The sequence below is a fragment of the Onychomys torridus genome, chromosome 3, assembly GCF_903995425.1.
Source record: "Onychomys torridus chromosome 3, mOncTor1.1, whole genome shotgun sequence".
Classification (NCBI taxonomy): Eukaryota; Metazoa; Chordata; class Mammalia; order Rodentia; family Cricetidae; genus Onychomys; species Onychomys torridus.
This window is the reverse complement of record NC_050445.1, coordinates 65,475,376-65,501,434: the sequence shown is the minus strand read 5'-3', so window position 1 is coordinate 65,501,434 and position 26,059 is coordinate 65,475,376. Positions and strand designations below refer to the sequence as shown.

At 40.3% G+C, this 26,059-nt stretch overlaps 1 protein-coding gene across 1 annotated transcript in view; it reads left to right on the top strand.

Annotated features, from left to right (window-relative positions):
• Ankib1 (ankyrin repeat and IBR domain containing 1) overlaps window positions 1–25,697 on the top strand; it is a 106,870-nt gene extending 81,173 nt beyond the window's left edge. Inside the window, 11 exon segments of the mRNA XM_036180574.1 lie at window positions 7,312–7,442; window positions 10,397–10,531; window positions 11,964–12,050; window positions 12,462–12,528; window positions 14,700–14,845; window positions 15,911–16,089; window positions 16,825–16,876; window positions 20,694–20,808; window positions 21,900–22,033; window positions 22,362–23,052; window positions 23,055–25,697. Coding sequence (XP_036036467.1) covers window positions 7,312–7,442; window positions 10,397–10,531; window positions 11,964–12,050; window positions 12,462–12,528; window positions 14,700–14,845; window positions 15,911–16,089; window positions 16,825–16,876; window positions 20,694–20,808; window positions 21,900–22,033; window positions 22,362–23,052; window positions 23,055–23,149 — 1,832 coding nt within the window. The 3' untranslated portion in view covers window positions 23,150–25,697.
• Window positions 25,698–26,059: the final 362 nt, after the last annotated feature.

Genomic DNA, 26,059 nt, shown 5'->3' with positions numbered 1-26,059 from the left:
TTATTGGGGTTACTTGCAGGAGAATGGTGGGCTCAAAGGCAGCTGTGTCATGAGGAAGTTCCCCTCAGCTTGTGATACCTGAAAAGCTGTGTTCCCGGAGTTCCTGCACAGCTTAGTGACAGCCCAGCTGGTTGAAGAGTCTTTTCTCCCCAGCACTTGTTACTTCTGCTATAACCTTGGCACAGGGCCCTGTGAATCTTGTAACTTCCAGGAGTTTCCTGAGACTTGTAATTTTCATTTTCTTCCAGAGGCAGTGTTTTAGTTAGGACAGCACAGTGCTGTCCCTTACTGTATTAAAACCAGGTCAGTTATTCCAGGCCCTCAGATAAGTTTCTACTGTGGAAGGAGGATAAAAACCCTGCCTGGTGAGCAGAGGTTAGTGCTGAGCCTGGGAAAGAATATTCTTGCACGTGATAAGGATCCTGTGGGAAGAGTAGGAAAGAAGTGTAAGGTTAGCAGTAGGATGGATGATATTTCTGTTGGCCAGAGACAGCCTACAAATTAAAATGTTTCCTTTAAATTGTCCAAATGAGATTTGATTCAGAAAGATGGGAAGAATGTTAGAAAACAGGATAGAAGAAAGAATATCCACCTGGGAAGTAACTACCAAAGTAGAACCAAAGCCGAGATTGAACTGAAAGTCTCAGTTGCCAAGAGAAACCCAGGAGTTTGCTCACTCCACTGTGTCACACTCAAGGGTTACTCTACAGGCCAAGTCTGTGGACAATAACGAGGCAACTCCGATACTAAAGTAGAACCCCAGGCTTCAAATATGTAAAAATGATATCCTGAAGAAGAAAATTATGACTAAATGTTATTATAAGTTTACATACTCCTTTGTAATACAATAGTTTCCTTTGCATCTTACACCAAAAAATATAATAACAATCAACCATTTTTTTTATGACAATTTCTTACTAACTTATCCAGGCTGACTTGAAACTGGTGCTCTTCCTGCCTTGGCCTCCTTAAGTCGCTCAGATTCAGGTATATGCCACCCCACTCAGTCTCATAAGCATTTTTTTTTTTTTACCAAATTAGTAAGTTCATGAATGGTTTTTTTTTCCCCTTAAGCCCAGTTTTCTAGTCCTTGAGTAGTGAAATTCAAAAGAAGTAACACACTCAAGTTAACAAGAAAAAGTATTAGAAATATACTAAAATCAGTTCAGAGGATTTAATATAAACAATGGACTAGTCTTGAAAAGCACTAAAGTGGCTCTGTTGTGTTTAATCAGAGTAAGAAGTGGGTATAGTTATATTGTCTGTGATAAAATGGTACATTTATAAAATTTGCAGACCATTTATATATTCATTAAATGAAACATCTTTAAAGCTTTCAGGTGTGTGTGTGTGTGTGTGTGTGTGTGTGTGTGTGTGTGTGTGTGTGTGTATGTGTGTGTCTTGGTCTATATACAAGTATATGTGAGGGATGTATATGTGTATACACCAGCTGTATACATTTTGATTCTACTAAACAGGCTTAGATTCTCTAATACTCTGACTATTAAATGAAGCTAATATTTCTTACCATGAGACCCTACCACTTCCAGTTATTAAGAAAACTAGCTCAAGGTATATTAGACATACAGCAGAGGTGAGTGCGAGCGTTTGAAAATCAACAGGGCAAGGAGACTAACCAGAGGGACATGCATCACAAGTGCCCGGAAGGGTGGGTTCAAAGAAGTGGGTGCACAGAAAGCAGATTCAGAGAACTGGGTGAAGACATTTCTCCAGAAGTTTATTATAATAGTAGTTGCCCAATTGCCCATTGCCGTCATATAACCCCTAGAATGCAGTTAGACAATCCTTCTCTCCAAGAGTGGAAGAAAAGGGTTATGTTGTGCATTCATCACACAGTGCTTTGTTTGAGTGGCTTTGTGCTTTATTTATTATAACAATGAACAATGCGGATCATAAGAATATGCTAGAGCTTCTAAACTAAAAATAATGTTGATGTGGAGAAGAAAATAAAGGCCCCTTCTTCTAAACAAGAATTAGATGTTTTAAATATGTTTAGATTTTCCAGCATTGCCTCCACAACTTGACCACACTAACCATACTGAGTTCGTTCTCAGAATCCTGTCCTTGCCAAACAATATGAGTTCTTCCCACCAACCATTTTCTGTCAAGTAGAAACTGACATGGTCCAACCACCTCACTATGGCTGCTGCTTCTCTTTGCTGTGTGGAATTAGAAGCCAGTATTTTATAGTCAACAGCACATGCTGCAGTGTTGTGGATACAAACATATATAGGTAGCTTGCAGGATCGGTGCAGCAAAACAGCCCCTGTCTGCTGCTACGGTCCATGGAAGGGCTGCTCCTAGTACCCAGCCCTGGTTCACATTCGGAGCCACTTCCTAAGGGTCAGTCAGCCCCAGTCTCTGTCCCCTTTCTTTGTCTTGTACGTGAGGCTTGAGGAAACATTTTTTAAAAAAAAAAAAAAAAAAAAAACACAGTCTGGTTTCTCCCCTGCTTTGGACAGTACAGCCAAAACCTTTCTGTACCTCTTTTTAGAGAGAGCATGGAATCAAAGCCTTGACTTGAATGGCCACTTAGAGTGATTCTTACGTGACTTTTCCTGACATCGTTTTCACCACAGAAAAAGTCAGGCTTCCCAGTGCAGTTAGAGGGAGAAAAGAAAAGAAAACCTACAGATTGCTGCCATTCTTACAGGAAAAACAAAATTTTAATTTTGTTTTACTTTTTAAATTGCTAGAGGGAAGGTAAAATGAAATGTTTACAGTCTTTAAAAATTGTGGCATTCCTTAAGATTACAGATCTCAAATTATAGCAGAGTACATTTGTTGCACAAATCTTAAAGAGTCTTATTAATAAAAACAAACCTGGAGCCAGGTAGTGGAGTAAATGCTGGAAGATCAGAGAAGCAGAACAAGCCACAGCTTCCTCACCTCGCCAGTTCCTCAGCTGATCCTGTTTCCTCAGACTGGATGCCTCTCAGCTGAACTGTGCTGCTCAAAAGCCTAAAAGCTTAACTAGCCTAGTTCCTGGTTTTCACGCCTTATATACCTTTCTGCTCCTGCCATTACTCCCTGGAATTAAAGGCTCACTTCTTGGGATTAAAGGCGTGAGTCACCATGCCTGGCTGTTTCCAGTGTGGCCTTGAACTCACAGAGACCCAGAGGCGTTTCTGCCTCTGGAATGCTAGGATTAAAGGTGTGAGTGCCACCATTTTCTAGCCTCTGTATCTAGTAGCTGTTCTGTTCTCTGACCCCAGATCAGTTTATTAGGGTGCACAATATTTTGGGGAACACAATACCACCCCATAAATGGAATTAAAGAAGACAATTGATAAAGTTGGTATGGGGCAAGCACTTCCCCACTGAGCCACATATCCCTAATCCCTAGGCAACACTTGAAGTCATGAAGGACTTCACCCTGCTTACTAAATCGATTTGCTTTTTTTATCTTGTAGCCCTTTGATAAGGGGAAGCAAATGAAAGATTGTAAGCAGAACTTGTTCTTAAAAGATCACTGTGTAGGCAGTATCATTGGAAGTAGGAGGGAGAGGAAACTGGAAAGATGGCTTGGTTTCCTGTGTTTCTGTTGTTTAGGCAAGAGATGTGGAGGACCCTAGCTAAAACACCCAAAACTGAGGATGGAAAGGAAGTGGAGTGGAGTCAGTGATGTGCTGTGAGTGCCTTAGCCAGAGGGTGTTGAAGACAGTCCACCCAGTAGACTGGGTCTGAGCCCTCTAGATGACTTACAGACATGGGCAAATAAAAGAAATGGATCTGGAGAGATGGTGTTTAGTTTTAGGCATATCCCATTGGATCTGTTTATCGGAAGTAATCAAAGATACTTTTTTTCTTTAGAAAGGAAGGAAGAAGGGCTGGGGATTTAGCTCAGTGGTGGAGCGCTTGCCTAGCAAGTGCAAGGCCCTGGGTTCCATCCTCAGCTCAAAAAAAAAAAAAAGGAAGAAAAATAGGGAAAAATGTGCTCCTCTATGGTTGCAGCACTCTGAAGGCTGAGGGCAGATCCTGAGTCTATGGGTGGCCTGGACTATGTGTAGCAAGCTCCATCTCACAAGCAGATGTTGGTATTTAGTGCTTTCTACTCTGGAAATTCCTGACAGTTTTGTTTGCAACTAGCCTGCTTTAAGAAAGTATAGTTCAGGGACTGGAGAGATTGCTAGGTCATTAGGGACACTTGTTGCTCTTCCAGAGACTCTGAATTTGGTTCCCAAACCTACATGGTAGCTCACAACCGTCCACAACTCCAGTTCCAAGGGATCCATCACTCTCTTCTGACATCTGCAGGCACCAAGTATGCATTTGAGGCACGTACATACGGGGAGACAAAACAGTTACACATAGAACAAAATAAAAGTCTAAAAGAATTAAAGTCTAAATAAATTATAATATAACACAGTGAGTGTTTCTCAACCTTTGGAATGCTGTGACCCTTTAATATAGTTCTGGTTATTCATATGTGGGTGTATCTGCACCTGGGCAGACCTGCCTGGAGACGGATAGAGGAGCAGTGTCTCAGTTTCTGAGACCATCAGAAATACGTGTAGCCAGAAGTTTCTCTGGTCCTGTCCAGCCCCATGATCTGGACAAATCTCTCCCATCCGCGGTCCACAGCCACTTAGAAAATAATCATTCAGAGGCTTATATTAATTACCAACTATATGGCCTATGGATCAGGCTTCTTGCTAGCTAGCTCTTACAACTTAACCCATTTCTATTAATCTGTATGTTGCCACGAGGCCATGGCGTTACTGATCTGCTGGTATCTTGTTACTCCTTGAGTGGCAGGTTGGCATCTCCTTTGACTTCACCCTTCTTCATCTTGTCTTTAGTTTGAGTGTACCACCTAACCTTATCCTGCCCTGCCATAGGCCAATGCAGCTTTGTTTATCAACCAAAGAAAATATTTTATCATCTATCCTATATTTGTCTGTGAGTCTAAAGTTTCACATCTAATTTATCTTTTATCATAACCAAGGAAAATTATAATTATAACTGTTTAGCCTTCAACTATATCAAAGACCCCAGAAGGATATAATATTACCTAAGAAAACAGAAAATGCATTGCAAGCAACTTCCATAATTGTAGAAATGACAGAGACATCTGGCTGCCTGGAAAGTCACCCAAATTTTCTCTGCAATGTTGGGGCATTCATCTTCAGCCGAGAGTTGTTTAGTCCCTTATCCCTGTGTTATGTAGAATATCTAGCAGTCTCCTGTGTGAAGCAGGAACATGAAGGACCTTGTTTTAGCAAAATTTTGTGGTCTTTTTTTCCATGGGTCCTGCATGTCCAATCGATACAACATTTTGTCAAGCAGTCCAGGCAAGAACAATCTCTTGCCCAAATGGCTAATTTTTACCATAAGGAACGCAAACTCCATATGGAGTTTCTTCGATGCCCATCATCTTCTTTGAAGTAAATCGGCTGCCAGGAGCAGATGTGTCTCACTGTCTGGAAAGTCTAAGTTTTTAAATATTTTAAATGATGTATTCTGTAGGTCTTTGAAGTGTTTGAAGATTACTTGCCTAATTGAAATATATCTATGTATACCCAGAAAACTTAGCTAACATGACTGTAAGTTTGATTATCATAGATGACTAATTATTAATCTATATTTCTTAATTATATATTATAATTTCAAATGAACTGTACAAACATAATACATTTAACGAGAGAAATATACATACAGTATAACAAAATTAACTTTAAATTTGTAATACACTAAAATCTATATCAGTGTAAAACATTTTAAACAAGTTGTTGCTCTTTAAAAGTAGATTCAATAATCTACCCTTTCATCCTATCATATCTGTAATATCCCCTTTTCTTCTTTAGAAAGAGGTTGCATTTATAATCAACCCCCTTTAAATAAAAATAAACATTTATAAATAATATTTTGGGAATTTGGGTGTAGCTTCTCATACTACTTCCTTCTGGTTGGGGGCACTGGCAATCTTATGGGGATCCTGAGGAAATTAAGAATTATAATTAAATCTTGGCTATAGTTATCTGTGAGGCTGTATCAACCTTTCAGGGGTCTTGATTGATCAAATCATATTAGCCTGGAAGCAATCTACAGGTTCTCATCTTCTGTGGAAACAAAAATAGAACCTCTTTTCCAAAGCAATGTATCTTTAGATACAAATTTTGAAGTCAAGATACCTTTAAAATATACATACTGAATTAACTCAGCAGCCTTTACAATCTAGTGTCTTTCTGCAGTTAGAAATCTTAAAGACAATATAATCCAGACTCTCTGTGTGAATTCCATCTTTATGTGGCTCTTCTTATATTAATTTTATTGTCTCTTTAAAGACTTTATTTTTTTAATTATCTATTTTTTAATATAACTGTCTATTCTCCTTTTCCTCTCTCTTCCAAGCCTATGTACATTTTTACACATATTGTAAACCATTTAGAGGTTTATTCCGTCTGAACCTGTCTTCTGTGTATCTGTAATCCTTTTCTGATCATTGCAAACTGCAGCGTGGCTAAGTTTGAAGTGTCAGCCCTGGCTGCTGACTCCGCCCACTTCAACTTCCCAGCATGGCAGAGGTACCCAGGAGAGTCAAGCTTAGCCCACCAACAAGCATGCTGTGCTCAAGCCTGAATGCTGCTGCGTCTCTTGGCCTGCATGAGACATGAAGTAGGAAGCTGTTTTGGGCTCTGTTTTAGAATCTCTTATTAAGTTCTCTCAGGTTTTAGGTGGAAACGTGAGCCAACACATTGGACAGCTGAATGTAACAGGAAGTTTCTCTAGTCCTGTCCGGCCCAGTGGTCTAGATGAATCTTTCACATCTGTGGTCCACAGCCGCTTATAAAATAATCACTGGGAGGCTTATATTAATTACCAGCTATAGGGCCTGTGGGTCAGGCTTCTTGCAAGCTAGCTCTTATAACTTAACTCAACCCATTTTCTAGCGGTCTTAAGTAACCCCTGTGAAAGGGTTGTTTGACCTCCAACTTGAGAACCTTTTGGTCTAACATAAACATTCTTTCTATAATTTTCTTGGCTGTAATAGTTAACTTAAACAAAGCACATACTCTTTTTTTTAAACTTTGGTTCTTCCCCAGTTTATTTGTATAGATTTACAGAGAAATCTCCTTTCAAATAGATTTTCTAAGAATAATTGTGGAACAGAAGTCCTTATACTATTAAAAAATGAAGCAGTTTTAAAAGCTTTTCCATAGACACTAATAGGAAAAAGAAATACATTATTACAATGGAGAGACACCCAGCAAAGAAAAGACTAGTTCTCTCCTACCTGGACTCGTATGCTTATCATATATTTTTATGTTTGTGCCCAATACCTCAAAGTTGTTGGAGTCAGTGAAGCCTATGAAGATGCTGCCAATTGTCTGTGGTTGTTAACTAACTCCAAACCTTGTGCAAACTGTAAGTCTCCAATACAGAAGAATGAAGGCTGCAATCACATGCAATGTGCCAAGGTAAGATTGCTAATGTGTTTCCGTGCTTTCTGGTTAGTCTTAATTTAGTTTGCACTACAAAACAAGATGGTATTCTTCTAATAAAACCATCAACTAAATAAATAATGCAGTTCATTACTAAGTTGAAAATTAAAATGCCTACAGAGATCAACTTGACTGAAATTTTTAGGGGATTGAAAGGAAGTCTGTGCTCTTCTGATTTCATTGTAGAAAAAGATGCTACCTGGTTGTTTTATTGTGTTTTTGTAATCTTGGAATTAGGTTAATATTTTATTAATTCATACCTCTATTTCAATGATTTGTTTAATAGTCTTCATTTTTTCCCTTTATTAGAAGGACCAGCCATGTTTTTAAATGATGTTTTAAAATATTAAGACAATGTAATTTTTTCTCATTTAGAATGTGAAAGAAATTAAAATAGTTAAAACTAATAAAATATGTTAACATTGCTCTAAGAATTAACAGCCAATATCCACTTATAAATGAGTACATATCATGTTTGTCTTTCTGGGGCTGGGTTATCTCACTCAGGAGGTGAATCTTTCATTCTTAAATTTTCAAATTACTGAATCTGACACTATGGAAAACTAATTTTATTTTTATTTTTGGTTTTTTTCAAGACAGGGTTTCTCTGTGTTGTTTTGGTGCCTGTCCTGGAACTCGCTCTGTAGACCAGGCTGGCCTTGAACTCACAGAGATCTGCCTGCCTCTGCCTCCTGAGTGCTGGGATTAAAGGCGTGCACCACCAACGCCCAGCCAGAAAACTAGTTTTAAAACCCAAAAAATAAAAAGTATTAACATGTAAAAGATCTGGAGAAGTGGCTCAGAGGTTAAGAGCCCTGGCTGCTCTTCCAAAGGTCCTGAGTTCGATTCCTAGCAACCACAACTGTCTGTAATGGGATCTGATGTCCTCTTCTGGTGTACAAGTATACATATTTACATAAAATAAACCTTAACATGTAAATATATTAATTAAGTTCTGTACTGTACTGTTTTCTATCATAGTTGATAATGTCTGGTTGATTTATGAAAATTTTGTCACTAATTTTGAGAAATAAATTAAACCACATCATGGGGTATTTGTATCAAAGCAGACACAAAGTTTGGTTTATAAACCAGGAAAAGAATCTGCATAGAAGCCTTGAAACAAATTGACACTTTATTGAATAAGGGTGTATTAAGTACTAAATGAGTGCAGAGTTTAATTCATGTCATTCTCCGTGACTACAAGGAGACCAGAAGAAGAGAAGAGGTAGAAGTGATAAAGGCATGTCACAATTACTCCAGTAGATAGCACATACGTGTAGATTCAGGTTCTTTCCTGAAAATGTAACCCTCCCCAATAGACTCAATCATCAAAGAAAACCAGTAGTACTCTTTAAGTGTTTGCTGTTATAATCAATGATTGTTAAATATGATTATTATAATCAAAGAAAATAAAAAATTAGACCAAGTAATATTCTTGATCATAGAGAATAAATTAGAAATTAATTATGGAATTGTTAAATGTCTTGGAAATTTTTAATATTTCAAATAACTCAAAGAAATTAAAGAATTTATGGGAAATGATAATACCACATTATCAGAGCCTAAAACCATGCAGAAATATGTACAGTCTTGCTCATTTAAAATAATACAAAATAAACAATAAATTGAAGATGTGGTTCAGAATTTTTAAAAAGTAAATTAAGAAAAACCATTAAGTTTTTTAAGACAGAAAGTAATTTTTAAAAGTAATGACCAGTGTGGCAAGAAATCCAAAGGGTAGTTTTTGAAGAGCAACTACTTCAAACAAACGACTTCAAAAGTAAACCACTAAGCTAACATAATAAAACAGGGAGTTGAAGGATTTCAACCATACAATAAAGGGAAGAGAGAATAGAGAACCACAGTATTTAATACAGAGACTCGCTGCAATCAGGAACAAGAAATAAGACTATAAAACCTAGAAATACAGTAATAAAGTGACTGTACTTTAAATCTGTGTATAGTGATACATACCTGTAGTCCAAGCATTCACATGAGGAAGAAGGGTCATGTGCAAGGCTAGCCTGAGCTATGTAGCAAGACCCTGTCTCAAAAACAAAACAAGGCTACCACATTTATAGATGGCATGATTACATACTAGAAATTTTACAAGGATCAACTGAAGAACTACTACCAGCAACAAAAATTCAGCTTAGTAGGAAAATACAAAATTAATTTGCTGAAAATAATCATCTCCATATCTCCTGGCAACATCTAGATGGAATATATAAACCTTTTGAATCTAGAAATGAGCTTAATAAATAGTCAATCAAGGCTTTGTTGAAAATGTTTTTAAATCCTCTTTAAGGATTTAAAACCAAAAAATGGCCAACAAATAGAAATACAACTTCTTAAATAAAAAGAAGCAAACAAAAACGCCAGCAGCTTGTTCTTTTGCATCTGTGTAAACTAAAATTCAGATGTTCATATGGCGAATAAGAGCAAACGTAATTAGGAAAACTTTGACAAACAACAGCAGGGAGAAGTAGCCTTGTTGTGCAGTCTCAGTAGTTGAACCACTATGGTACTGGCATGTGAATACAGAGTATGAAACAGAATAGAAAGCAAGCCTAGGAAACAGATGTATACATAGGAATTTAATGTGTAGTGATGGCAATATATAACCAGTGGAGAAACATGAAGTACTTAGAACATGGTATTGCGAACACGGTTCTAAAGTTGAGTTCATACTGGAGAAGATACACCCAAGATTTAAATGTTTAAACAGTAAGCAAAGCAGTGCTAGAAGCCCTGATAAAAGTATCCGAAGACTGTGGACTTAGGACAGTCTTGACACAGAGCCCATAAGCATAAGAAGATGAACTTTCATATTATACTTTCGTCATTATCTTCTAATTACGGTCTACTTAATGAGTGATTTTTTTAATTATATATGGAGATACTTACATGTGTGTTTTCTTTTACAGTGCAAGTATGACTTTTGCTGGATCTGCCTAGAAGAATGGAAAAAGCATAGTTCTTCCACTGGTGGTTATTACAGATGTACTCGCTATGAAGTCATTCAGCACGTAGAGGAGCAATCCAAGGAAATGACTGTGGAGGTGACACTGAGCACATCCTGTCTAAGCTACTGTTGGAGGATTGACATGTCTTCTTTCCTGTCTTCACTGAGATGAGGCATTACATCGAATATACTTTAGAGTGCCCTTTGAGCCAAAACACTGTCAACTGGGAACCTTTTTCCTTTAAAATTTTCCCCTTTTTGATGAAAATATGAAAAATCCAATTCTGGCCTGCCTTTGTAATTATTTAAAGCCCATTTTAACATAATATCAGCAATACAGTATGATGTTATAGTGTACATGTCTTTTTTTTTTCCCCAGTCAGGCCTAAGGAGGGAATGTTTCTTTTTTTAATTAATTTATTTTATGTGTGTGAGTGTTTTGCCTGGATATATGCCTGTACAGTGTGTATGCCTGCCTGGTGCTCACAGAGACCAGAAGACAGTGTTGGATCACCTAGGATTGGAGTTAAAAGTTGTAAACTGCTATGTGGGTGCTGGGAATTGAACCTGGATCCTCTGGAAAAGCAGGCAGTGCTCTTAATTATGGAACCATCTCTCCAGCCCCTACAGTTGTCTTGTTTTGCTTGTCTTATATAGCCTAGATGGGTTTTTTTCATTGTTTATTTTATGTACATGGATGTTTTGCCTGCCTGTATGTCTGTGCACCACGTACATACATTATGTCCACAGTCAGGGTGTTGGATCCCCTGGAACTGAAGTTAGAGATGTGTGTGAGCCACCATGTGGCTACTAGGAATTAAACCCAGGTCCTTTGAGAGAGCAGCCAGTGCTCTTAACCACTGAGCCATCTCTCCAGTCTCCTAGTCTGGACAGCTTAAACAACAGAAACTTGTCTTTCTCCACTGTAGTGACTATGAAGTCTGAGAACAAAGCCCCACCTGACTGGTTCTTGGTAAGGGTGCTCATCTTGACCTGCCAGCAGGCCCCCACTTTCTGGTCTCTATCATGATGGCTGGGAAATAGAGCAAGAGATCTGTGGGGTCCCTAGGCAGCATTTGCATTAAGATAGAACTCCAGTGGCCTCTCTTAACCCATCACCTCCTCACAGTCCTGTTACCACATACAAGTACATTTTGGGTTAGAGCTTCAATGTGAATTTTGAAGGGATGCAAATCTACCTCATAGCAGTGAACCATACAATCACACACTGCAGATGGAGAGTTAGGTGCCCATTGTCTTATCACAAAGAGTACAAACAGGCTCCTTTGGGGTTGGGGATTTAGCTCAGTGGTAGAGCACTTGCCTAGCAAGTGCAAGGCCCTGGGTTCAATCCTCAGCTCCAGGAAAAAAAAAAAAAAAAAAAAGGCTCCCTGAAGATGTATACGTCATTATATTCTAGCAACAAAATAGTAAACACATTGCCTGCATTGCCACCATTACTAATAAGATGTTCAGCCCTCCCTCTAAAACCAGTTTTAATAAGTCATTTCTGTACTTTTGTTTCCCAGGCTGAGAAGAAACACAAACGATTTCAGGAACTTGACAGATTTATGCACTATTATACAAGATATAAAAACCATGAGCATAGTTATCAGGTATGTCCCAATCATGACAAATGAGCTAAAACACTCTGTTAAGACTAAAGAGGCTGCCGGGCAGTGGTGGCGCACGCCTGTAATCCCAGCACTCGGGAGGCAGAGGCAGGCGGATCTCTGTGAGTTTGAGGCCAGCCTGGTCTACAGAGTGAGTTCCAGGAAAGGCGCAAAGCTATACAGAGAAACCCTGTCGGGGGGGGGGGGGGGGGGTGGTAAAGAGGCTGAGGCTGGGTGTGGTGATGCACGCCTTTAATCCCAGCACTGGGCAGAGGTGGTGGGGGGTCTCTGTGAGTGCAAGGTCAGCCTGGTCTACAGAGCAGAGTTCCAGAGCATCAAGTACTACACAGTGAGACCCTGCCTTTTAAATAAATAAATAAACATTATTTAAAGTATTTGTTTCTGTTCCTTTAGTTAGAACAACGCCTTCTTAAAACAGCCAAAGAAAAGATGGAACAATTGAGTAGAGCCCTCAAAGAAAGTAAGTCCTATATTGTACATGTGTTGGGGTGGGGGACGCTCCTAAGTCAGTTCTGTGGTAATGGTAGATGGGCAGGTCCCTAAAGGAGGACAGTAGATCCATGAGCTGCTTCCCACGCTGTCCTAAGTTCTCTAAAGCCCTGGTTACATGCTAGTATGTGATTAGTATCCACCAGGTTCTTCCTAACACAGCCTTTGCTGTTAGCAGACAAAAACCACAACCATACCACAGTTCTGCATCCTCTGTGCCTCCACTGTGCTCTAGTGTTGGGGAAAGTGAATGGGTCCTCAAGGTCTTCCAAGAGGAGCAAGGTGTACATGTTGCCCAGTCGTCACATAACTGAGTACCCAGAGCTACTTCAGACATCAAATAGACCTTGGGGAGAATTGAGCCCAAGAAGCAAAGCCTTGAGGGGACCTAACTTGTGAGTTCCAAATTGAAGGTTAGAGGGAAAATAATTCCTAAATATGGATGGAGTGTTGCTCATCATTAGGACACAGTATCCACACTGACTACACAGAACATAAGTTCTCGTATGCTTATTTTTGAGGCACTCATAGTTTATATATGAAAAGCACATTTCAAACATAAAACTATGATCTCTGACATTTGTCTCAGTTCATAAAGTAATTTGCACCCATAATCGTTTGTGAAATAGTTTTCTAGTAAGACAATAAAAAAGTTAAATAAATTAGAGTGGAGGCAAGTGTCACTACTGGCCTGGTATCCTTGTTAATTATTAGTCTGTAAACTTGAGAAGTCATATGATTCTACTGTACTAATACAAACTCTGGAAATGTGCCCATGAGGCTGGAAGGAAAAAGTCTCACAGGTGCTCATTTCCCTGTGTTTAGAACCGTGTCTGACACACAATGAACAGGAAGTGCAGACTGTTGGTTTTTTTCATATTAGAGATTCCAGACAGCATGGTAAAGCTGAAAATGAAAAGCTGTAACAACTGGAAAGTAGAACAGTCTGCATCTTAGACACTTCATTTGTATTATAGTGAAGGGCAAGTGGTGTCCACTGCCCTTTGCTTTTTATATTGGTACAGATACTACCTACAGACGTGGTGTATGTGTCACGGGCTTTCTCTTGGCCACCAATCAGTTCCCAAGTCATGACACAGAGACTTATTAACTATGAATGCTTGGCCTTATCTTATGCTTGTCCCACTAACTCTTAAAATTTAAATTAATCTGTTTATCTACATCTTGCCTCGGGGCTTTTTACCTTTCTCTTTTTTCTGAATGTCCTACTTGGTGTCTGGCTGGCTGTCGGCTACCTGGCTGGGTGGTCGCCTGCATCTCTCCCTCTCTTTCTCCCTCATTCTCTTCTTTTTTTCTGTCAAGCCTAGATTCCTCCTCATACTTACTCTTCCTGCCCACTAGCCCCACCTAGCCCTCTGCTGCCTAGCTATTGGCCATTCAGCTTTTAGTAGACCAATCAGGTGCTTTAGGCAGGCAAAACAACACATCTTTACATCATTAACCAAATGCAGCGTAAACAAATGTAACACATCTTGCTAGTTAAACAAATACTCCACAACACGTATGCAGATATATTTGGGTGTTTCATGTTAGTGTGTACATATTGTAGTATGTTCCTGATGGTATGCTGAATTTGATTTCCAGCAATACTTCAATTGAGATTCCACAGCTTAATTTCTTTTAATTTATAGTTTAAAAATAGAAGAATGTTGTGATGATCGCTTGGTGTTATCCTATGAGGACAGTTTCTTCCCCCCTCTTCCCTGCTCTTCATCCCTTTTGTAGTCCCTGATGGCTTTAGCTTTAGTTAGCCAGTTCCTCAACATTTATCTTTTTCCTTGCGGTGTTGCTTTTGCAGAGGAATTATTCATTTATTTATTTGTTTATCTGTTTGTTTATTTTTATGCAGCAACTTAACAAAGGCATTTGTACAAATTCTTCAGCAGCAAAGTTCCTGTCAGGGATAATCTGACTATTTTTATGAAGCAAGCACCTTTGGGTAGACCCAAAGCTGTACTGTCTCCTGGTCATATTGGAAGAATAGAGTCCAGGAAAACATGTATATTCACAGCTCCTGGGCTGCAGGGGCCTGTGCCTTCCACGCGGGAATACTTATCTGGATTTGTAGTTTAGTCCAGTTCTGTATTTGCAGAAGCGTCACTATATCCAATCACTTTGCAGCTGAAGGAGGCTGTCCAGACACCACATTCATTGAAGATGCAGTACACGTTCTCCTGAAGACCCGACGCATCCTCAAGTGTTCTTATCCATACGGATTCTTCTTAGAACCTAAAAGCACAAAGAAAGAAATTTTTGAACTCATGCAAGTAAGATGCCATCTTAAATTGTTTGGACTATAAGTGTAAGGAATAAAACAGTTTTGTTTTATCTTTAAATGGCTTTAAACAAAGGGGAGATTACCCTAATGAACTAAATTTTCTTTGTGTTTAAATTTGTCAGTTTGAGTTCAAATGAGTTCTTAGCTGTGTAACATTTCTACAGCATGAGTTTATTTCAAACTGTGCAAGATAGAATGGGGCCTATTTCTTATATAAAAATAGAGATTTTTATCTTTAGAGATGAAACAAACTACATTGCATACTTGAATAGAAGGTTAATCTTTGCCATTTCATTTCAAAAGTACAACTCAGAAAGTTACATATTTAGAACAAAAACTCCTCAGCCAGTCACTATACCTCACCAAACCCATTGCATCATCCTCCTAGTTGGAAGCCACCACAATTTTCTGGTGATTTTCATTCTGTGCTTTTTTTTTTTTTTTTTTTTTTAAAGATTTATTTTTTTATTATGTATATAGTGTTCTGCCTGCAGGCCAGAAGAGGGCACCAGATCTCATTATGGATGGTTCTGAGCCACCATGTGGTTGCTGGGAATTGAACTCAGGACCTTTGGAAGAGCAGCCAGTGTTCTTAACCTCTGAGCCATTTCTCCAGCCCTCATTCTGTGCTTTTAAGCTGCCCTTCACTGAGTTATATGCTACATTTCTTTCAAGGCCACCCATGGTAGTCTTGCAGCCTTGCCTTAGATTCCTTCAGCATCATGCATCATTTGGATCACAGTGGCTGTGCACTCTTGTATGCAGTGCCCTGACTGTACTGTACAAATCTTCTAAATGGTGACTTACCCCCTTACCTGGGGAGTTGCACCAAGTGCCTATCGAATGGATGCTGTCTCTTGCATTTGTGATAACTTAAAATATCCTTTCATAACCTGAAAAACATACAAAATAGAAAGCATGTTAAATGGAAGATTGTTTCAAAATTTAAATTCTGACTTCAAAAGGATTTGATTGGCTGAGAAACCAGATGTGCTTTGAGTCTGTTGACTGAGCCGTTGGGCTGTGTGTCTCTTGTCTCACCTTCTCTCTATAGACAGACCTAGAGATGGTCACAGAAGACCTTGCCCAAAAAGTCAATAGGCCTTATCTCCGTACTCCCCGCCACAAGATCATCAGAGCAGCATGCCTTGTGCAGCAGAAAAGGCAAGAGTTCCTGGCCTCTGTAGCTCGTGGAGTTGCTCCTGCAGACTCACCAGATGCCCCCAGGCGCAGGTACCACTTGTACACTAGAGAGGCCTTGCCAGCTTGAGCCCCCAGGGCCAGGACTTTTGTTAGTCGACCTAGCAGTCGTAGTTTGGGGAGTTCCTTATGTCTACAATATGGATAGCTGATAAAAATACCTTAAATTCTTTTTGAATTCATCCCTGAAAGAGAAGTTGGAGCTGGGCGTTGGTGGCGCACACCTTTAATCCCAGCACTTGGGAGGCAGAGGAAGGTGGATCTCTGTGAGTTCGAGGCTGGTCTACAAAGCAAGATCCAGGAAAGGTGCAAAGCTACACAAAGAAGCCCTGTCTCGAAAAACAAAACAGAGAGAGAGAGAGAAGTTGGTTTGGTTATTTTATTTCCCATCATACTTCTACTGCTTCTGCCACTATAAATTGAAGCATTTTTCTTACAATTATAGTACTAGGAAGTCATCTGTCCTCATTTTTCTATAGATATTTATGGGTAAGTGTCTTCTATACTTACGGAATGAAAATGAAAGCAGTCAGAATACCTTTACATAACATGGTTATTTTTATTTTCTCCATCATTTTGCACAAGTGTAAAGCAACTTAGGATTTGAGAAAATAATGGAAGTAATTATATTTTAATAGTTGGATTTGCATTGGTTTGGCAAGTGATAAGCAGATAAGCATTTTAAAGGTAATGTTCAAAGGGTAAGGGTCTGGTTGTATATGTGCAGTACTAATAATGAATCAAACAGTGTGTCTGATTTCTTTGTAGCTTTGCCGGTGGAACATGGGATTGGGAATATTTAGGATTTGCATCACCTGAGGTAATTGTCTTTCTGGAGTTTTGGGTTATCTTCATGGTTTTCTTCATGCAACTCTGCTTGCCTTTGCACCCTCATCTATTCTGAATCCTCTGAGATCAATAATACTTTCTCTTTCTTTGTAGCAGAAATGCCTTGGCAGAGCCTGCATTCAGCTCTTTTCTCATACTGGAATCTAACAGTACATTCCCCTTTCTCTGCTATTAATTACTAAATAGGATTTAGTCAAATTTACAGCAAAAGTATTTGGAACATCTTCTAGTTTGTTAATAGAGATGTAAATATTATTTATTAGAAATGTGTAATTGTGGCCAGATGGTGGTGACACACACATTTAATCCCAGCACTCATGAGGCAGAGGCAGGCAAATCTCCGTGTGTTTGAGGCCAGCCTGGTCTACAGAGCAAGTTCCATAACAGCCAGGGATACACAGAGGAAACCCTGTCTCAAAAAACAATACAAAACAAAAAAAAAAAGAACAGAAGAAATGTGTAGTTGTGATGGTTTTTTTAGTCTAAATATATGGAGAAGTTAAATGAACAGTTTCTTGAGGTCACTGCTGCAGCCTGAGACAAATCATTTGCCATCATTTGCCAAGGCAGAAAGAAGCCTCAGAGGAGTAAGGTCTGTCCAGAGATATTTTTTTCTGCTTCAGCTGCCTTTGAGACTCCAGACTGCTTCATTTCTTAGTAATTAACCTTTCTTTCTCTTTTTGGTGGTTCAGGGTGGGGGGGGGGGGATCTCTGTAGCCCTGGCTATCCGGGAACTTGCTCGGTAGGCCAGGCTGGCCTATGAACTCAGAGATCCACCTATACCTGTGCCTCCTGAGCGCTGGAATTAAAGGTGTGCCCTCACACACACCTGGCTTGACGAACCATTTAAAAGATGAAAATTGTAGAACAGTTGATACTGTAAATAACAATAAGACCTAGTGAAAATCTTGGTCGGGTAGCTGTTTTCTCATATTTATATTGGCACTGCCACCCTTGTATCTGATTTTAAATAGTTCTAACAATTTCTGTTGCCTTTGCGCTTTATAAAATCTTTTGTCATGTGATAGTCCTTGAATTTAATTCTTGAAAGAGGAGGACAAATGGTGAGACTTGCTGATCTTGGTTGTCATTAGTTTTTTGAAAGACCATGAAAGTGATTCCTATCCAGAAATGACCATGGCTTGTGTAAACCAGATGCTCTCATCAATGCTGTTGAGGACATTTGCAGCCACCTGGAAGCTTTTTATCTAGACAGATGCAAGAAAATAGTGACATGAATTTGTGCTTTGAGCACATACGACAATGTTAAATACACTTAAGCTGTAAAATCGAATATGTAATAACTAGCAGTATATTTATTATAAATTAATTCTTTGTAAAACAAATTATCCTTGTATTTACCTGATCCTGGGATTGCTATTTGGTGTCATATCATTACAATTTGGGGGATATAGAACTTTTCCACCTAAAAAAAAAAAATAGCTTTATTCATTAGATCTTTAACATAACTCAACAAAAATAAAACCGTTCTACAGTTGACAGTCATTTATATGTCATCTTGCAGTTTCTGACTCTGGCAGTGACTTTAGGAGTCCTGGATCTTTGTATTTCTTTCTTATGTCTGGCATAGTGACATGCACTAGGAAAGCAGAGGCAGGGAGCACTGTAGGTTTGAGACCAGCCTGGTCTATATAGCAAGCTCAGGACCAACTGCCTAGTAATGCTCCTGTCTCAAAATAATTGTGTTGACAAAAATAATTTTTTAAAGTGTTGAGTATAACTTATTCAAAGAATTAGCACAAATTGAAACAGATTTTTGTATGTTTAATTAGCTCAAGTAACCTTTGCCTTAGTATACATTATAGGAAATGACATATTATAAAATTCCAAAGATTTTAAGATTGAGTTTACATTTTATCATTAATGTTAATTTTGCTATGGTCTCTTTGAACTGATTGGCTGCATCTGTGGCAGGCATACGTGTTTCACATCGCTTTAAAAGCAGTGGGCCAGGGCTGGAGAGATGGCTCAGTGGTGAAGAGCACCGACTGCTCTTCCAGAGGTCCTGTGTTCAATTCCCAGCAATCACGTGGTGGCTCACAACCATCTGTAGAGATCTGGTGCCCTCTTCTAGCCTGCAGGGACACATGCAGACAGAACACTGTATACATAATAAATAAATAAATACATCTTTAAAAACAAAAGCAGTGGGCCAAATGCAAAGAGCGCCATCTTAAGCAGAAAGCTCCCCTCGCCCTTCCACGTGTGGCTCTCGGGCTTTGCTTTGATGGGGCTGTCTTCTCTCGACCTTGGCACTCTCACACCATTTGGAACATTCTGTCTTTTTCTGGGCACACTTGAAAAACCTGAGGATCCCTTGGCAATCTTCAGACAGGGTTTTTTATAAAAATATTTTGAACTTGTTGCCTCCTGTCAGAATACCACTCAGGGTTTTCTGTGAGAATAATTAGAAATAGAACAAGTTTGTTTGGCAATTGTTTTGTTTTTTTATTTCTCAAATTTCAAATGTGTGTATTCTGTGATGAGTAGAAGTTTATGTTACTCTGAATAACTTTGCACTGCATTGGGTCTTCTAGAAGTTAGGCACGTCTTTCTTAAGTTGGAGCCTTTAGTTGAGGTAAAACTTCCCCACCATCTTTGTCTGAAAAATGTGGTGTCTGCACTAATCCTGTGAGCCAAGTTGACATGACAGTAAGTCATCCAGTCTGAGAGCATGTGTCCCCAAGGAAAGAGATGCCCCAGCTCAGTAAGAAATGTTAAAGGGTCTGTGTGATCCACCACGCCACTTCACTCATCAACTTCAATCTAAAGTTACACTGATGAGGCTTAAATAAATTTAAGAATGGGCTAGGGCTGAACTCAATGACAGTTTGCTTAGCATGTCCCAGGCCCTAGATTCAATTCCAGCCACACAGATAGGTTATGTTAGGATGGATGGATGGGGGGTTGGGGGGGTGGATGGATGTGGGGGAGAGAGAGAGAGGATAGATTGATTTGACCAGATCAGTAAATATCTAACCTGGTTTGTCTTACTCCTAATACTTTAACCATGAGCACATTGAATACTCTAAAGTAACCGGGATAATCATAAGCCTGAGGATCTTCATGTTTATCTTGGGAGATTCAACAATGATTCTCAACAGTCTGCTGCCATATAGTCTGGCTTCTCTTTGACTGTCTCTTTCCCTGTCTCTGAAATCTGTAGTAGATACTCTTAGTTCATAGCCTTTGGTAGTAACAAACCTACTGTAAACTATTACCACAAATGTAGAACAAACATGTGGACATCTTTTTTAGTCTGTCTTCTAAATGCTAAGTAGTCAATACTCCTATGTTGCAAAAGCTAGGCGTTTGACTTGTGAGTTGATATGTAGCAGTCACAGTTGTCTGGCAAGTCTTTGACAGTACGTCTATCAACTGGGTTTACTGCTGTTGTTCGGCTGCCCTTCCCTCTCCGGCTCCTCCCCACCCCGAGAGCCTCACACTGCTAGTGAGATGATTGTGACATGAGTTGTAATCTTAGATAACAGGACCCTTGGAGTAACAGCTACTTAGCTCCGGAGCTTACAAGTATTCCCAGTAGAAGCACCTGTGACTGTCAGAAATTTTGCGTTTCGCTTTCTGCCTTTTTTGTTTCCTCAGCTTGGCTAAACGTAAAGTTTCCTTTTCTAAAGCAAGTGATTTTATAGTATGTGTATAAAATCACACATTTTTTTTTTCTCCTGGAGGAAAGTGTGCTTTTTGTTTTATTTGCATTTTTACAATTTGCATGCTCTCCTGTATTTTATAACCTTTGGTTTATGCAGGAATATGCTGAATTTCAGTATCGGAGGAGGCACAGACAGCAGCGCCGTCGAGGAGATGTGCACAGCCTGCTCAGTAACCCTACTGACCCCGACGAGCCAAACGAAAGCACTTTCGGTGAGTTCCTGGGCTGCGGGGTATCAGTTAGTCTCCGAAGTTTGCTTTTAAAACTGGCTGTTGAGGGCTGGAGAGATGGCTCAGAGGTTAAGAGCACTGGCTGGTCTTCCAGAGGTCCTGAGTTCAATTCCCAGCACCCACATGGTGGCTCACAACCATCTGTAATGAGATCTGGTGCCCTCAGTCTGGCCTACAGGGACACATGCAGGCAGGATACTGTATACATAATAAATAAATAAATAAATCTTTAAAAAGAAACTGGCTGTTGCCAGTGTTTGTGAGTTTGTAATTTGGGTTCACTATAGATATAGAGATGCCTCTGTTGTCCTGGGATAAAGAAAGCCATAGAGTTGAGGACCGAAGTAGGAACATCCTAGGTTTATCGCACCCATCTCTGCTGTGACTTTAATCAAGGCACTAATCATCTCTGTCTTCAGTTACATATTCTAAAGTGAGCGTCCAGTTAGGCCATGCTGGTAGAGCACTGTGCGTGCTCACTTAGAAAGTGGAAGCTCTTGATCCCATTATGACATGCTTCAGATGTTCTTTCTGCATTTAATTGGACTCTTAAACATGCTGAGAGGAATCCTACCAGATCAGAAAGCAACGAAGAAAAGAATCCAGTGTCCCAAGGGATTGGGGCCTTAGCTTTCCCAGAAGCATTCTTAAAAACAGGACTGTTCTAAATTTTGACTTTTTGGATGTTAAATTTTTCATTAAACATGCCTAGACTGTACTATCAGGATCAGTTGGACCACAGATTGGTTCTTGAGACTATGTAATTCCAGAATTCTTTAATTACGAGATCTGAAGACAAAAATACTGGCATTCATTGTGACTTAGGAGAAGGGACTAGACAGTAGAACCTGCATTAATGAAAGTCCTAGGAGACTACAAGTGAGAGCCTGAAAATGCTGAGATCTGAGGTGATCAGATTGGCTGTTTGTTACTGCTTCCGACCAAGCAACCCGCTGAGAATGCAGGAAATGAAGGGACATGAATGTGAACCAGAGTTTTCCCTAGCGCTGAAAGAGACAGACAACCATGTCTTCCTGTCACTAAACTGTCTGGTGCCGATTGCTTTCAAGCAGATCTACCAGAAGGTGGCAGCAGCCGCAGGCCTGGTGCATCCGTGGTAAGCTCTGCATCTATGAGTGTGCTGCACAGCTCTTCCCTTCGAGACTACAGCCCTGCCAGCCGCTCTGCAAACCAGGACTCTCTTCAGGTAGCCTTGCTGGCAGCTGGGTGCCATGCTTTTGCTCCTTTTCTGCTCGGTGGTTTGGGGGGGTTACTTTTACTGGTTTCCTTTTTCTGCCTTCTATGGTAGTTTTGTTTTAATGATAGGGTACAAAAAAGGGTTCTTGTATTTCAGGTTTATGTTAGGTTTATTTTCCCCTTTAGCAAAGGCAAGAAGAAAATGGTAAGATTTAAATATGTAATTTGTAGAATTAGACGTATTAATTATCTGAGAAAGGAAACTGGTAAGTGTGATTGGGTTCAATAATGATTCCTTTAGTCCCATTTTAACAGGAATTCATTTTTCATTGCCTCAGGCTCTGAGTTCCTTGGATGAAGATGACCCCAATATACTTCTTGCCATTCAGCTGTCACTGCAAGAGTCTGGACTGGCCATCGATGAAGAAACCCGAGACTTCCTTAATAACGAAGCATCCCTAGGAGCCATAGGCACTTCTTTACCTTCCCGCCTGGACTCTATGCCCAGGAGCACAGACAGTCCCCGGGCTGCACTGAGCAGCTCTGAGCTACTGGAACTTGGTGACAGCCTCATGAGACTAGGAGCAGACAGTGACCCGTTTTCAGCTGACACTTTGAGTTCACGGCCTCTTAGTGAGACGAGAAGTGATTTCTGTCCCTCTTCCAGTGACCTTGACTCAGCCGGCCAGGACCCCAGTGCCAATGACAACCTTCTTGGCAATATCATGGCTTGGTTTCATGACATGAACCCCCAGAGTATCGCCTTGATACCTCCAGCAGCGGCCACAGAGATGAGTGCAGAGCCTCAGTGTCCCTGTGTCGGAGCTGAGGCGGAAGGTGTGAGGGACGTGGGACTCACGCCACCAGAAGACTCAGTGTCCAGAGATGCTGGTGTCCATGAAGGAGAAAGAAGCCAGGTGGAAGAAGACCCTCTGGAAGAGACTGTTCCGGCCAGGGAAGAGTTGTCTCAGGCTACTGACAGTAGGAATGAGGCAGGCAGCAGAGGGGACGGGTCAGAGGCTGCCAGTCAGACCCTCAGACCTCAAGTGACTGGCTCGAGGAAGTCCATTTAGTGTGGCCTGCACATGTTTGCTCTCCAGGGGACTCGCAGTACAGGGTGTGCTAGGTGGAGTATGCTTTATACAGACTGCATCCACTCAATTTGAACTCAGTTGTAAACCACTTACGGTAGGATTGACTGCAAAGGAGTTTGCTCAGATGATGGCTTCAGTGTCGGCTTTAACCTTACAGGGAATGTCTTTTGAGTTTATCCCTTTCCTAGTGACAAGAGCAGGAGAAGACAGTGGAAGAGACAGTTGACACCCACATTCTGAGAGAATGCAGTGCTCTGTCTAGCCTGGAGTTGGCAGTGTTTAAGTTGACAGTGTCTATCAGAGGCTCACTCCTTACCCCTTAGATGGCTTTCCCCTTTTCGAATGGTGAACTGTTCCTCATCTTCGAAGCTGGGCTGGACAGGTCTGACAGCGTGTGTCCTCAGTGTCTGTGTACTCCCTTTGGAGCCTCCTCCCCTTTGTCCCTGCGGTGTGAGCTGTGGTGTCCATACTGCTTCGTGCCCGTCTGCCCCAGTGCGATGGTCTGTCTTTCACACGATTCAAAGGTTCTTCTCATGTCTCTTCACAGTCCACTTGTGCCAAACTGACTCGTGCGCTGACTACCGAGGCGTTGAGGTGTGCAGCGTCCTAGTGTGCTCCAGGGCAGTGTTGGCGTTGTCGGGAGTGAAAGGTGCCACTCGGTAGCAATGATGTTCCAGAAGTTAATGGGCTTTTGTTGCCATGGAGACTGCATTTAAATAAATGTAGCCTGTAGCTTACGTAAACTAAAGCTAATGCTGCTGTTAAAACAGTTTATTTTAATATTAAAATACAGTTGATTAGCAACAGCGGTGCTGTATTTAAGAGACACTTTATTGGAAGTGCAATCATAGTTCTTTGTTTTCACAATTTTACAGTGCATTCTAATTACTAACGGGTGCAATTACTTTTAATGGTGTTTTATAACATAGAAAAACTGGAGTTTTCATGAGTTACAGTGAATCCCACAGTTCCTAAAGAATTCAATACAACATCCTACGCAACATGTTACTGTGCCTTTGCCTAACCTAAATGGATAGTTGCCAGTTAAGTAAGTCAGTAACTCAACTTTCAATGTCTCTTCTGAAGTAACTATGCTATGAATTGCAAAGACCTCCATGAAACCACCCATGGCCTTGCCTTTACAGTAACTATGGCAACTAAGTGTTTAGTTCGTTTGCCTAGATAGCAAATGCTGCTGTGTCTGTTCCCTTGCGCAGTCCTCATCTGCTGTCCGATCACTGTTCAGTACTGAACACCCACCCTCCTAGCTATCAGTGTCCTACTGTGAAGAAACACTGGTCTGCGCTCTGATCCAGACACAGGCACAGTGTGGAATAAATAGAGTAAGCTGTAGGAATGGCTCCTCATTGACTGTTGTTAAAGCTAGCGTAACATGAGCAACATCGACACACAGAGCACTCCATGAAGTGCTTTACCATTGCCACCAGAAACCAAAATGTCTCTTCTGAGTTTGTACAGGGAAGGCCTAGGCCAGGGAAAAGATGGTCTTTAATACTGATATCCGTACTTAGTGTTTTCATTACCTCTTTTTCAAATCTTGTTTTTGAAATATTCATGCACTTTGATTTCATATGGCCAAGACATTGTGCTTGAATCTTTAATTGGTAATTGTTCATGGATATCAAGAGTTCCTAATAGTTTTTATTTCACCAGTTTTACCACAACATTGATATGAGCCCCTTTAAAGTTAGTGGGGGATGCTAACTTTGTCTACAGTGCATTACTGTATATTAAACTGAAATAGTCCATTAAAGGATTTTTTTTATTTGGAATAAAAATATGAACACCATAAAGTTTCTAGACCAGGGTGTTAACTTTTCCAGTAGAAAGCACTTGCATCTCCAGAGGCATTTTGCACAGCCATGATGAGGAGCAGGGGTGCTCTGTGGAGAGCAGGGGTGCCTGTGGTGAGGGGTGTGCCTGTGGAGAGCAGGCGTGCCTGTGGTGAAGGGGTGCCTGTGGAGAGCAGGGGTGCCTGTGGAGAGCAGGCGTGCCTGTGGTGAAGGGGTGCCTGTGGTGAAGGGGTGTGCCTGTGGAGAGCAGGGGTGCCTGTGGTGAAGGGGTGCCTGTGGAGAGCAGGGGTGCCTGTGGAGAGCAGGGGTGCCTGTGGAGAGCAGGGGTGCCTGTGGAGAGCAGGGGTGCCTGTGGAGAGCAGGGGTGCCTGTGGAGAGCAGGGGTGCCTGTGGAGACCCATGTGAGCTGGGCCTCTGTTCCTTGTTTGTGTGGTGCCTGTTGTGATGTGCTGGGTTCCTGAGTGTGAAAAACTTATCATTTTCCAGTTTGTATTTCCTTGGTACATATTTTAAAAACAACACAGTCATTGACTTTCCAATTCAGTAATAAAGTTTGGCAAAGCCTATTTTGTAAACAAGTTAATTTTATAATGTAAAAAAAAAAAGTTAATCTAACCTTGACTTGTTGTTTGCACTTTCATAGTCTATACTTGATACATTCCCACTTTATATACAGTAGGAGTCTACAGACCTGTAGATGTTTGGCCAAATGAATGCTGTTAATAATATGTAAAATTCTTTGATTAAACATTTATTACTTAAACTATTTCCATTTTGTCTCATTAAATCATAAACTTCATTTTAAACTAATTAGGAAGCAAATTTTGCTTTATATTAAATACCCTCCAATATGATGGTATTTATTTGGTTCTGCCATTATAATTGATTAGTGCCTAATATTTTTACGGTAGCCCATTTGCTGAACATTGTATACCCCAAAGATAAATTTGATTTTGCTCTATGACAATGTATTAAAGTTATGGAATTAGATAAACCTGATTTCATTATTAACAATGTATTAAAATTATAAATTTAGTGTTCATTTTCATTTCTCTAGCTTCATGAGGAAAATGTAATTATTTTCTTGAAATAATAGAAACACAGAGAAAAAGTAATATAGAACCTCAA